Source organism: Gorilla gorilla, chromosome 11 (genome assembly GCF_029281585.2).
Source record: "Gorilla gorilla gorilla isolate KB3781 chromosome 11, NHGRI_mGorGor1-v2.1_pri, whole genome shotgun sequence".
Lineage (NCBI taxonomy): Eukaryota > Metazoa > Chordata > Mammalia > Primates > Hominidae > Gorilla > Gorilla gorilla.
In genome coordinates this window covers 132,178,587-132,193,592 of record NC_073235.2, presented here as the reverse complement: position 1 = coordinate 132,193,592, position 15,006 = coordinate 132,178,587, and the positions used below count along the sequence as shown (strand labels likewise).

The window sequence follows — 15,006 nt, the reverse complement described above, 5'->3', positions numbered from 1 at the left end:
AAAGAGAGCGACGTAGGGTTAGAGTCTGCAGTCCTGGGTTGAATTCCACTCACCAACTTAGCTCCTCTGAGGCCAAGTTCTCTTATCTATAAAATGGAATGATGATCTTGACCTTGTAAAAGAAAACACACATGCAAGAACACACAAATGCACACACAACACACATGTGCACTCATATACATGCATATGCAACACATGCACACACATGTATACACATATGCACACAACACATACACAAACACAAAACACGTACACACATATACAAATGTAATATACACAGAGTGCACACATGCACGCAGACATGCATACACAAACATCTATCCCCACATCCACAAACACAAAACATGTACACACATATACAAATGTAATATACACAGAGTGCACACATGCACGCAGACATGCATACACAAACATCTGTCCCCACATCCACATCCACACACACTGGCACAGAATCGGTGAACCATCAAGGGCACTTCTTTGTAGCCTCTAAACACTAGTAAGAGGAGGAAAGATGAGAAAGATTGGAGCTTTCATTCTTCTGATTTCTTCTGCAAGGGCATTGCCCACTCCCCATCCCACACCCAGTTTCGACATCCCTCTTGGAGTTCTCTCATTTCGTCCAGACCAGAACACCTGCTCCCAGGGAGAAGGGAGGAGAGACCTTAAGTGCTCCCCTGAAATGGCAGTGAGTGGTTACAGGAAGAGATCAATATACAACACATCGTTAGCATGCCTGTACTCTGTGCAGAAACCTTTGAAGATGCCATGTCAGTGACCCCAACTCTTTGGTTTGTGGATTGGGAGCCCTAGCCGAGCCTTGTTTCCCTGGCACATCAGTGAGGCTAGCCTGGGCACTGCCATGCACATGTGCCTGCCTTGGGACCATTCTCCTGCTCATTTATTCAGTATGCTGTTTCATGGGAATGTGTCTTACCTCCTCATCTGGAGCCTAAGCTCCCTGAAGGTAAGAACTGTTCCTGAACTTCTTTTAGATTCCCCAAATGTGAATTTTCACTCACAAAAAATTCTTTCTGAAGAGTGAATGAATACCTTCTTTAGAGTTTGATTTACTACAAAAACTTAAAACTCAACTAATAAATATAGTTGTATATATTTATATGTAGTTTAAGTCAATCCCCTAACTTGTCTGTCTCATGGTGTAACATCTTAATTAATCTAATGTTTTCTTTCTTTTGATTTCAACTTCTCAGGAGTAGTCATCAGGACATGCTTAATGAAATATCTTCCCCTTTGAGGTATTGAATTCAAAGTATTGAATTATCTTCCTCTTCGGAATCATCAGATTAAAAGATATAGATGGACTGTATCAATATTGCACTTTATTATTTGAGAGCTAGAGAAATTGAATAAAAGGAATTATATTAGAGAGAGTGATGCATGGTGCTTATGCAGTTATTAGTTTACTATATAATGAGTATTTATAGTGCCCCTGGCTCTGTGCTAGAGGCTGGCATAAAAGTAATCAATACCTGCCCTTAAAGAGTAGGGAAGTAGACGTGTGAAGAATGCAATGACAGTTGCAATAATTGAGCCCAAGACCTCCCACTCAGAAAAAGAAGAAAACCATGTCAACAGTGCAATCACTAAAGGCTTTTTGATGTCATATAATATTTGACTTTCACCCATTGGCCTCTGATTTTTGTCCTCTGTAATTTGCGTTATATGTGTAATTCGGAAATGAATACTATTAATATTTGCTGTTAAAAGATTGCTTGCTTCTAATTTTCCAGATGGTGGTTTTCAAACTCTAGCGTGTACCTTGTATTAGCATCACCTGTAGGACTTCTTAAACCTCAGTTGCCAGGCCCCACCCCCAGAATTTCTGCTTCAGTAAGTCTGGGACAATGATGGTCAATTTGCATTTGTAATGAGTTCCCAGGCAGGGCTGATGCTGCTGATCTGGGAAACACACTTTGAGAACCACTGCTCTAAATTGCCTGTATAAAAACTGAGAGATCCAAAAATATTGGCATATTGCTTTGCAGTTTTAAAATCCATAAATTCTTCATTCACTCAAAAAATATTGAGCCACCTAGGACATGCCAAGCATGGTGCAAGCTCTTGTGGATTAAAGGGTACACTCCATAGAAATGGTGCCTGCTGCTTGAAGTCATTATAATCATAATCTTTAATTCCTCCATGAGGGAAATGAAGGTAAAAGTCAACCCCTTAATGAGCTCTCTCAGCTGATTGTTGTATCACCATCCCAGACCTTCCACTCCCCAAGCCACTGTCCTTCCCACTGTGCCTCTTGTCTGTTTACTTGTTAGATGTGGTTACTTTTTTCCCCAATGTTGAGATTAATTTTTCTAATTCTGCTGAATGTCAGCTTTCTGTCAAGCTTTTTTTTTGCATATTTCAATTTAATTATATTTTACTTATTGTCTTTCATAGATGGGCTTCATGTATCTTCCTTTCTTTGCCTTTGGTTTTTAAATCCTGTTTGTGTTTGTCCAGATGTGTTTGTGTTTCTCCTGCCAGCGAATCTTACTAGTTTTTTTCTGTGCAATAATTTCTGCCTTCCGACTTTAAAATAGGATGCCTCTGAGACTGAACGTCTTGATGGTGCACTATTTATTCCGCCTGTTTATTTCTTGCCTCAGAGTGCTAATATTAGGCACTGCATCTCAGCAGCCACGGCTGAGGCCCTGATACCAGCTGCTCAGATCCCCCCAGGGTGAGAGCTGAGACTGGTGGGTTCTCTTGGTAGCATCAGCATTCAGCCCAAATTCAGCAGCCTCACCTCACTGCACAGGCCAGACTATTAAAAGACCAGGAGCGTTAAAAATAGCTCTCGCTGCAATTGCCACCATGGGAGCCTTCAGAACAGCTCTCCAAAGAAACAATTAGACTCTGCCTCAGAGAGCCAAAGCAACACAGGAGAATTCTTTTTTTTTTATTATTTCAGTAGAGAAATCATGAAGTAAACATCATACACAAAAACAACTGTGCAGGGAAGGAGAATGTTTTTTAAAAAATGCCCACAACTGATTGATCGCCCTTCTTCTTCATAATCTGACTCATTTAGCTAACTTCGCTTACACCTCATGTAATTTACCATTGACCTCTGGAAGGTTTTCTTCATTTGAAGGGAAATGGTGGTGTCGATAATGATATATGGGTTGGTGCGGGGATTTTTTGTTATGTTGGAAATCAAAAGATACCACTCAGATGGTATGCTGCTCTGAGATTCACAGGCAAACTTAGCCATTCTTCTCTCTCTAGATATGAATACATTTTAAATTATATTTTATACTTAAATACAAAATAGTATAAAATCAAACACTCCAAGCCTATATTAGACCAAATGTAATCTGTGAACACCCACTGATGAAATGCATGCATTTCCTTCAAGTGTCTGGTCACTTTCTGCCTTTTGCCTTTTTAAGAATTTACTCGCTGCCAGGCTTTGCTTCCTATGTCAGGGACTGTATTTCACCTAACATCATTGCTCACGGTCAGACCCTTTAAAAGCACGAAGCCTGAGTTGAGGGCTTTCCCAGCTGTGCCATATGTCCTCAAAGGGCATCCTTACCATATACCCTGAGTCACAACTTTTCTTCTGTCTTTGTTATACTGCAGTGTTCTTCAAAGAAACAATAAAATCGCTGCAATTCCCTAAAAGGAGAGGTCAGTATTTTCAATAGTCATCTGTTTTTGAATGAATTATTTTACTTATTCATAGAACATCCCAATTATAAGTTCCTCAGGTTCTTAGGGTTTTGGGTCAATGTATTTTACAATGGCCTTGAATTTGCTAGGGATTATAAATATTCCTAAGAATGCTGATTTTTTAAAGATGTTCTGAAGGTGCTGTTTCTCTGCTTTGTAAAGGAGCAGTTTCTGTTTTAGGGAAGATAAGAGGCTCTGAAACCAAAACAAAGGTTTATAGTCTGAAGGACTAAGGTTCCATTGACCTAAACCAGGGCTTCTCAACCTTGGTGTTCAGGACATTTTGCCTTGGATAATTCTTTGTTGTAGGAGACTGTCTTGTATATTGGAGAGTGTTCAGCAGCATCCCTGGCTCTACCTACTAGATGCCAGTCACACCTTCAGAGGTATAACAATACATAAAGTCTCCTGACATCGCCAATGACACCTGGGGGAAGAATCACCCCAGTCAAGAACCACTGACCTAAGGAATTAAGTCTGGATATGGGCTCCTGAACAACAACAACAAAATGAAGAGTTCTGCTTCAGCCTTGTTGATTTGCCATATTGCAGAGACCTGTTGGAGGTGCTGAATGCTAGCTGGAGAAACAAGATTGAAGTTCAGAAGAGGGGCAGCATGATGCTCTACTGATCTCAGTCTGCCTAGAAAGGAGGGGGCCCTTTAGCAGGACAGTTGCTCATTGCAGTGTTTCCCAAGTTAGATGTACAGACCATGATGGCACCAAGGTGATTTTTGATGGCAGATATTTGAGATAACAATGTTTTTACTTCAATAGCTCTGCATTTATTTTAATGTGCATTAGGAAAACAAGCAACTAGCACATTTTACCCAGGCCGTTCTCGATATTATTGCTTAGGGAGAGGCTAAACCTAAGTTGAAAGATAAGGTTGATTTTGGGACAAAAACTTTAAGCAAGTGGATTTGCTCCTTCAACAAATAATTGTGCCAGGAAATGTTTAAGTTTGGAGGGCCCATAGGTGAACAAGGCAGAGAAAGTCCTGATTCTCAGGGAGTTTATGTTCTCGGAAGGAAACCAATACAGAAAATCATTGTAGGTAATGATAAGTATACTGTGATGAGCACAGAGGTGACCTGGGGATACACTGCAGCCCTGCTCCCATGGGTCACCTTCTGGGTGGGGAGGTAACAAGTATGTGTGTGTGTTTCAAGTAGAAATAAGAGCGAAGTTTTAGAATAAACAAGGGCAAAAAGCCTGAGGTCTGAGCAAGTGACTTCTGAGCTTAGAGCTAACTAATGAAAGAGGGTGGGCACAGAAGGCTGCAGAGTCAGAGGAAACAGCCCTGCAGTGTGACCACAGGGTCCAGGGGTGAGTTTTCTGGCGTCCCAGAATGTCCTTTGGGCACAGAGAAGACTATTTGAAATTATCTTTTGTATGTGTTCCCTTGTGAGAAGTAAACTTAAACACTATAATGATTCTCAAGCTCTGTTCAACATCCCAATGGGTTCTGACTTAATCTTATCTTTCAACTTAAATTCATCAATCAAAAACCAATTACTCAGCTAAACATTTTAATTGGAATCATAAGTGTGATAGATTCTCTCACACACCACATTTTTTCTCAATCATCACACATTCTTTGCATACCAATAGGCACAGATTAGCTTAAACCAGACACAAAGTGGCAGAACCATGGGCTTGATCTACGTCCTCATATCATCATCTCTATACTTGGCTCTATCTCTTCTTGTGGCTGGAAGACTCATACCGCTAATGGAAGAGCTTCATTATCCTAAGCTAACTGTGGTTCTTGACCCAAATGAATTGCAGTTGACGGTCAGAGGACTAAGGTTGTTTCTGGGAGGGAGGTTTTTGGCTGTCTCAGGAGTCCTGGGCATCCAGGGTGATTCTTCTCATATCAGTGGGATGAGCACACATAAGCCACCTCTCCCTATTATTGCCATCCAACAGGAAACTCCACGCTCATACTCATCAATGGGCTTGATTTCAAAACCCACAGTCCCTGAGTCCCAGAGACATTATTGTTTAATTGTTCTGATTTTATTGGTAACTCCCACTAAGGTTGTAGCTATTTTCCTTCCCTCCTTAGCTGGATTTTGCACTTTTCTCTGTAGCCCTTGTAAGACATTTTCATGTCTCCCTACCTGGTTCTAGAGATAACTTTAAAGCTTTGATACCCTTCTCTTAGGTCTTCCACTCTGTTGTGCAATTTATTTGTAAACCCTCCTGTCTTTATTTCCTGATTTTACAAATGAAATTCCACTATACCTCCACTGGTCCTCTCCTTTCCACTCCCAAAAGTTTATTGCTAACTTTCTTCAGTAATTTCTCCATCTCAGGACAATTTTAAATCTGTGCCCCACTTCTCTTTGTAGGGCAGGACTATAACTGCTTCTGTTGAATCCTGCATCCCTCTCATGATTCTTTCTGGTCCTGAGGCCACAGCATGAAAACAATACTGATGCCTGTGAGCAGAAGCTTGGCAAGATTCGGAATAGAGTGAGGCCTGGGTGGCTGCAGCACGGTGGTCAGTGGCAGGACTGGGCCAAGATGAGGGTGCAGGGGCCACACCACGCGGTATCTTTTAGCCCCTGGGTAAAGTGTTTGGGTTTTATTCCAAACCTTTTGGGAAGCCATTGGAGGGTTTTAAGTAAGGAGTAATAGGATATGAATTATATCTTAAAAAGATCTCTTTGGCTATTCGTATGTGGAGAATGGATTGAAAGAAAGCAAGTGTGGCAGTGAAGACAGGGGCTGGGCGACCATTGCTGGAGTCCTGGTGAGAGGCAGTGAGGTTTGGGACTAGACAACGTGAAAGGTATTACGTGGTTGTGACAATAACTTGGCAGGTGGTTCACGAACGCTTGTGGTCTGCCCATGGGGGGCTTAGAGGGAGTACCACTAGCTAGAGGAAAGAAAGACCATTGCTGATACTTGCCTCCATGGTTAGGTATAGACTTTTGTCATTTGGAAATCAAAATGAGGGAGTTTATCATTGTCGTGCATTTTTAGTCAAGTGTCAATGACATTCACACATTTTCTGCACTATTTTGTGCCTTTACATGGGTTTTTCTCCATGTCTTGCCCACCTTCCACTTGGGAGCTATGGCATAGGTTTCCAGGGCTGAAATGCCTGTTGTGTGTGCATGCTAGAGCAAATTCTTCCATAACACACACAGAATGGCCACCGTGTATTACCTTTTGTGTCTGTGGCATCGATACCATCAGTCTTGCTTGTATATCTTCTACGAGGTCCTCTGGGTGTTTGTCATTGCTTTAGTGGCAAAAGGAAATATTAGTCATAGTTGGTATGGTTACTTTAGTCCCCAGAGAAGAGTTTGATTTTAGCAGGATGGAAGAAAGAAAACCCAGGCCAAGACTTTAATGGTATTTTTCATTTAAATTTCTACCAGTCACTCATTTAGTTTTGAGTCCTTGATTATGAGATCAAATAAAAAACCAAAAGACACAGGAAGGGTGATTTGTGTAGATCTTAGGTATCCAGTTCAGAGTATTACATGTATATCAATACCAGTGATTTGCCCAACACCTTCAGTGAAGCCTCTGCTCTCTGAGGGTCTAAGGAGTGACTTGCTGGTATTTGAGAGTTTCTGAAGCCAGCCATAGGATGCTCCTGGCTCCTTGTCCTCTGCCTCTCCTCTCCCAGAACTGTCTTCACTTGGCTAGTAATGCAACCGTAATGGGAGTAATATAGTTGATGATGGTACTCTTGGGACTGCCAACTAGTAACTCCCTGGAGGCCAAGAATAATACCTGGTCCTCTTGGTGAGTCTGGTGTAAATGATTGTCAGGTCTTGAGCTCCTGCCATCATGGTCCATACGTCTAATTTGGGAAATGCTCACACCAAGCAACTGTCCTGCCAAAGGGCCCCTCCCTTTCCAGGGAGACTGGGGTGGGTAGAGCATCAGGCTACCCTCATCGGCTTTGCAGATCCATAGCTGGTTATTGCCAGTAGCACTGGCCACTTGCAGCTGAGGATGCTCAGTGGTCCTATAATCCCATGATCTCACCCCTGCCTCCCTGCTTCCTCCTACACCCCAGTCCATGCTCCTCCATTAGTGTTCTTCATCTCCAGTAATACTGAACCCACATACATGTCAATATGCTCATACTTTACGGGTCTAGAGCATTACACATAATCTTTTTCTCCATAGTTCCATGTTTCCCGTGTTTTCAAAATCTTTACTATAAAGACTTTAAAGCTCAGGGAAATAAAGCAATGACAAAGTGTTGAATGTGGACCACTGTTTCTCATTGGAGGGAACTATTGGCATTTTCAGTGTGACAACTCTGTTATTAATATATTAGACCGTCTCAAGTCCTGCAAGACCCCAGTATCTTTACCCACAAAATGCCAGTGAGGTCCCGAAGCTGTTATGACAATTAAAAATGTAAATTAGCCTCTTTGATTGAAATCTTACCGAACTTGTATACAGTATTGGGGCACTTAACAGCATTTAAGATTCACCCTCACTTATAATTTATTAGATCTGTAAGAATTAAGTGCATGGGAATATTTGTGCATTATCAGACAGTTGTGGTACTTAAGAAAATTGTTGATATTATTAAATATAAATAAATATGTTTTAAAGTGTTTAAATTTGTAAATGGAATGAAATATTAATTAAAGAGGCCATTAAAAGTGATCTTTAAAAAACTCTCCTTTTGCTAGAAATGCATACTGAAATATTTACAGGTGAAATGAAATTTGATTCAAAATACCCTCATGGGGAACCTAGGAAAATACGAGGAGATTAGATGAAATTAAACAGACAAAATGCTAATAATGGTTGGAGCTGGGTGATGGATACGTGAGGTTTATAACTTCATCTCTCTATGTTTAAGTATGTTTTAAATCCTTAGATAAAAAGTAAAAAGGAAGTGATTGTTAAAATTTTATTGAAAGAACTTTGAAGTTTACAGAGTCCTGCATTCTTCTATTTTTTCTGTCTGGTGGGGATGTACATCTCTCACATCTGAGACCGAATTGGCTGCTGGCTGTGGGTCATGGTTTTGTGTCATTCTGTGGTCGCAATTCTGACATCTTTCTGGGGACAGAATTCATGATGCCATCCACATCCTTTAGGCCACACTGCCTCTAAGAAGCTACCACTTGTAATCGGTTAGCTTTTTCATAAATGTACTATACTTTTCTAGCCATATTGTAGAATCTTTGAAGTCAGGGATTTGAAAAAATAATTCTTGGCACCTCCAGCCTAAGCATAACCAACCACACATAGGCTGTAAGTTATGGATGAATATTTATATTTATGGTTTTTTGTTTATTTTTTTGAGACGAAGTCTCACTCCATTGCCCAGGCTGGAGTGCAGTGGCGCAATCTCAGCTTGCTGTAACCTCTGCCTCCTCGGTTCAAATGACTCTCGTGCTGCAGCCTCCCCTGTAGCTGGGATTTCAGGCATATGCCACCATACTTGGCTAATTTTTGTATTTTTAGTAGAGACAGGGTTTTGCCATGCTGGTCAGGCTGGTCTTGAACTCCTGGCCTCAAGTAATCTGCCTGCTTCAACCTCCCAAAGTGCTGGGATTACAGGCATGAGCTACCGCACCTAGCTGAATATTGATGGTTTTTATATCAAGCTCTGTGTCTCTTTCTATGTGTTTTCTTACCCATTATTTTCTGTTATTTTCCCTTCATACTAAATACCTGTTTGTTGACGATGGTGATGCAGAGTGCCTTAAGCGTAACCTTAGGCGTACTGTGTGAAAGGGCTTGGACACAGGGCTCTGACTCCCTGTATGACTGTGTGCAAATTACTTAACCTTCATAATCCTCGGTTTCCTCATTTGTTAAATGGGGTGATTCTCCATGGAATACTACGCAGCCATAAAAAGGAATGCGATCATGTCCTTTGCAGGGACATGGATGGAGCTGGAAGCCATTACCCTCAGCAAACTAACACAGGAACAGAAAACCAAACACCACATGCTCTCACTTTTAAGTGGGAGCTGAATGATGAGAATACATGGACACGTGGAGGAGAACAACACACACTGGGGCCTGTTGGGAGTGGGGGTTTGGGGAAGGAGAGCATCAGGAAGAACAGCTAAGGAATGCTGGGCTTAATACCTAGGTGATGGGTTGATCTGTGCAGCAAACCACCGTGGCACACGTTTACCTATGTAACAAACCTGCGCATCCTGCACAGGTACCCTGGAACTTAAAATAAAAGTTGAAGTAAAAAAAAAAATAGGGTGATTCTAATAACACTAACCTCATAAGGTTACATGAGTATGGATGAATTAGGTATCAATGTGTGGATAAATTATTAATATTAATTAATGTAGAATAAAAATAAGTGATTTTTGTAAGTTTGGGCTATTATTTTTAGCCAAAAAGTTATTTGCAGCATTCCTCTTAAAAACAATTCACTGTCCCTTATTTTGAATTTACAGCTTTTATTTAATCTGTTCTAGAATTTTGAAATAGCCTTTTTTCCTGGTGTTTGGATTTTTAGTTTATGCGCTTGTCTTACTCCTCTTCTCATACCATGAATTAGCTAGAATCTCCTACACGGCTTGAATGCCTGTGAGTAGCATTGCAAATGGATGCCTCCACATTCCCAATCTGTAATTTACAATCTATTTGGCAGGTAATTGAAGCTCAGGTGAATCATCTCTTTTCTAGTATCACTGGATCTTTTTGGTTTGTAAATCTCAGATTCAAGTGCTAATGGCAGTCTTTCAAAACTAGTAATTCAGAAAGACAAGATTTTATGTAGTTAAAACTGTCCTAGAAATAAATAAAGTGTTACACTATGATCATAATTGTGTGGAAAATATCTATGACTCACAATTTTTGATAGGAATTATCTCTACAGTATTGATGGTCCTGTCACTCAAAATAACATAACCAAGGGCACATTTTTTCTTTTTCTGTGTAATGTCTTAAATTTTCCAAACTTTCTTTACCGTTTTCCACTTTATAATGAGAAATTTATTAGGATTTTATTTTTTAAACTTTTCTCTCCAGGGGCTTTGTTTTCAAAATTAATAAACAAAATTCTGGAAGTATTTAAAGCTTTTTGACTGCACAGGTGTTCCTTATTTCCTTATTTCCTCACCACATGTGTGTAGTTATGTTACAATCCAACAAAATTACCATGAGAGCCTTGCTTCACAGATAATTTAGTTGGATTTGTGAGTTAAGTAAGTATTAATAAAAATATATTAATGCGCTTAGCATTGTGTGTGCCTCAATCTCTTTATCTTTAAAGTGGGGGAGAGGTCACAGAATTAACACAGGTGGGTTATTCTAGCTCTAACATATTATAAATTAAAACTGCTCATACCTAGACATTTTCCTAATGCTTTTTATGTAGGTGTTGTGATGGCCTAGGGAATGTGGCTATTATCTCAGTTAGATCAAGCTGAACACTGTAAATTCCTGCGTCAGAAGGAAGCTACCAACGTGATACTCAGTCTCAGCTTCTGAAAGTTCCGACTGGTATTTCAAGATGAAACACAGACCTAATGCCGAAGAAATGTGGTCTTCTTGCAATAAAGATTTTTGCAGAGTAAATGATTTTTGAACTATGACTCTAAACCACTATGATTATTTCTAAACTACCATAGTTTGTAAAAATAAATGAGATCTAGGAGCAGCTTAGCTGAAGGCTGCCGCTGCCTTCACTGGGCAGGTACCAGTTGAATCCATCAATTCCTAGAGTGGCTCATGGTGGGTCTGGAAGAGCTTATTTTATAAAATGTACATTTTGTTTTATTCAGGTTATACTGGAGAGCTTTGCCAGTCCAAGATTGATTACTGCATCCTAGACCCATGCAGAAATGGAGCAACATGCATTTCCAGTCTCAGTGGATTCACCTGCCAGTGTCCAGAAGGTAATTAGTATTTATTACTCCAGAAAGAACTTTTTTCATTTTAAATCATAAACTAATTTGGTCAGCCTTATACTATGTTTCTGCAAAACTCTACACAAGAGAACTTCCTGTTTTGTTTGATTTATAAAACAAAAATAGAAGATAGTCCCCCTTTTTAACTCTATGCTAGCATAGCTTGAAAATTATTTGAATATTAGACATAATCTAGGACTTTCTGTGATTTTATTTATACATTGAAAATGAATAGCTATAATAAAATAGAATCTCTAATGGTGACAATTTACGTAAGATTTCTATTTTGTTTGGTTTTTGATATGAGTTTACATTTAAAAATTCAACATAAAGTTCACCTGCTTCTGTTTTTAAATCAACTTCATAATGTCTTAGAAAATTCAAGTCACCTGAAAAACCACATCTTTAGGGCTACTTTTATTTTAAAAAGCAGTTTTACTGCTGGCATAATTTTACCTGAAGAAGCAGGCAGATAATCACAGCTATCAAGCTGGTGTTCACAAAATTGTTTTGTGATTTGAGGAAGTTTTGTTCCCATTTCTGCTTGCAGCGATGTTATGGAAGGGATTATTTTCAATTGTTAATTTTGTAAGAATAACATGACATTAGATTGTTTTTTAGAACCAGCATGTAAGCTTCTGATCCACAGAAGTAACATTGACAACTACATAGAGTCACATCCTCTGCAGAGATTAGATGTAGAGCCTGAGAGCCTAAGGAAGCATCTCTGTATTCACAATTACCTTAGACTACCTAAGGCTGAGAGGCAGGGGGAGGGCGGTGGTCCAGGAGGGTGTTGGTAAGAGGCCACTGGCTTCCCAGATAACCGAAGTGCTTCGGTTCTTCAGGAGCTGCCCCTGTGATCGGCAGTACCTCATAATCGAATATTTCGGAGAAGTGAACATCAACTAAAGAAGGGCAGGTTCTTGTCTTCCTGCTCACTTGGGCAGAGCAGGGGCCAGGGTGGGGGCCGGGGTGAGATGGCTGTGGCCCACTTAGCCATCCCTCTCTCTCTCTCTGTGCTGGTGATGAGTTAAATGTGTTTGGCAAGCCCTGCTCTTCACCCTCTCCTTCTTTTGCAATTTAGGCTCAGCTCCCTTAAACAAATGCGAAACCTTGGAAACGTTGCTGAAGGCTGATGACTGAGCAAGCAGCACCAGTCTTCACTCACATAGAGCACTTTGCAGTTCTTAAAGCTCTGTCACACCCTTGGTTAGTCAGTCGCCACCTAACTCTGACTGAAGGCCTTGTCGTTTAGTGTTTAGTCAAGGGCAGCCTGCAGGGTCATCCTGGGACCAAATGGAATTTTTGTGAAAGTGCTGTAAGAACTCCAACATGCTTTCCTATTATTGCTGGGATTGTTACCTGAAAGTTACAATCAGGCCTCTGGAAGTTCAGATGGGGGTAATTTGCACAAAATCACACTGGTAATAAACAATGGCCCTTGAACTAAAAACGGAATTTTGCTTGCACTTGTACTACAATTTCCTAGTTGTTAATGATTTGCTGAGCTCTTCACATGTACCAGGCACTGTGCTAGGAGCTAGGATATAATGCTAAGGAAGGCTGAGATGGCCCCTCCAATAGTGCACACACAGATAAGTATGTAATTACATGCAGGAATAGGTGCCTTGAAGATGCACAGAAGGGATCTGCCTGGGCTTGGAGAGCTGGGAGAGACTCCCATGTACAAAGACCCTAGGAGAGGAGAGGGAGGAGATGGCGCAGTTGAGGGCATGACTGAGCTAAGAGGATGAGAAGAATCATGGTGACAGCAGGTGGAAGCAGGCAGGGCAAGGCTTGCAGGGCTGGGTGAGCCCCGCAAGGCCTTTCATCTTCATCCTAGAGGGGAGGGAGTCGGAGGCGGAGGTTTGAAGGCCAGTTCCACTATCACCAGCTTTGTCCCATGGGCATGTGATTTTATACCTCCCTGCATCTTGGTGTTTTTAATCTGTAAAATGGGGTGATGATTGTGTCTATGTCCTGCGATCAGTGTAAGGATTAAATGAATTGAGACAGATAAAGTGCCTAGCACAGTGCCTGGCTAAGTGCTGAATTCATAGTAGCTATTTCATCACTATTGTTTTCATGATAATGATTACTATTAAACCATTGATAAGCAGGGAACTTTGAACTTTTCATTCTGGAACAATGTTGAACATAAATAGAGAGAGACAAGAGTGGGAATAAGGAGAAAAGTTTGGGGACTGTTGTAGAAGTCCAAGAAATAGATGTTGGCTGCTAGGAATGGAAGGGTGGAATTTGAAAAAGAGAGAGGCAGATGGATTTGGAAGAACTTTGGAAAGAAAATGGAGGAGGCCTGAGAAGGAGCGAGGTGGTGGGAGGTGAGGGAGGGTGAGGCAGCGAGTCTGGGGCTTTGCAGTGGGTTGTGCTGTTCATGGAGAAACAGAAAAATGAAGTGGTCTATGTTGGAACCCTTGTGAGAGACCCTTGTGATAGTCAAGTGGAGATGTCAGCTAGGCTTTGGCTCTATGAGTCTGGAAGAAGCCTGGTCTCATCTAAACGCAGAGACATTGGCCTTTAGGTAGTAATTTAAATCCTGGATGCTGATCTAGGAACCCTTCTCCTTTATCCGGTGGCACACCAGCCCCTCCATGCTGCCTAGATAAAGCCTAGAGAAAATGCGAGGCTCTGGAATTGACAAGATGGAGATGAATTTTCCATTACAAAGACTTTTATTCAAAGGTTTATCTTCATTGAAGCCTGAGCAGGGAAAAGCAGGCTTTCATTAGAGTTTAGAAAAATTTGCTGGATTGTGTGGCAGCCACTTAGCAGGAGCTCATACCTGGTGACTGGCATTTTTTAAGCTGCCTCTCCCACTGGCCTATCCTTACAGTGCTTGCTTTTGTGTGTTGGCAGTAACTCATATTTATAGAACACTTTGCACTTTAAAAAGAGCCTGTGTCACCAGGTGTGGTGGCTTATGCCTGTAATCCCAACACTCTGGGAGGCCAAGGTGGGCGGATCACTGCAGGCCAGGAGTACAAGAACAGCCTGACCAACATGGCAAAACCCTGTCTCTACTAAAAATACAAAATTTAGCCGGGTGTGGTGGCACGGACCTGTAATCCCAGCTACTCGGGAGGCTAAGGCACAAGAATTGCTTCAACCCAGGAGGTGGAAGTTGCAGTGAGCCGAGATTGTGCCACTGTACTCCAGCCTGGGTGACAGAGCAAGATCTTGTCTCAAAAAGAAAATAAGAAATAAAAAGATCCTGTGTCTCCAGGATGTTTCTCACATCAGACATGCTGAGAGCAAGTCTGAGCAGAGCCTCAAATTCCCAGAATGTCCTGGGGTTCAGAGCCAGCCCTGACCCTTGCCTGCCTCCTTTTCCATTTCTCCATTGTAGGTTTTTGTTGATTCTGTTTGCCCTGCTTCTCTGTGTTATTCTTTGAGGAAAGGAAATGTATTTTATT

General features: G+C 41.2%; 1 protein-coding gene across 3 annotated transcripts in view; it reads left to right on the top strand.

Moving 5' to 3' along the window:
* The window catches only part of DNER (delta/notch like EGF repeat containing), a 355,847-nt gene that overhangs the window by 225,837 nt on the left and 115,004 nt on the right, over positions 1 to 15,006 (top strand). For all 3 annotated transcript variants that reach the window (XM_004033309.5, XM_019022784.4, XM_055380616.1), the window contains exon 7: positions 11,444 to 11,557. In XM_004033309.5, coding sequence (XP_004033357.1) covers positions 11,444 to 11,557 — 114 coding nt within the window. The remainder of the gene's footprint in view (positions 1 to 11,443; positions 11,558 to 15,006) is intronic.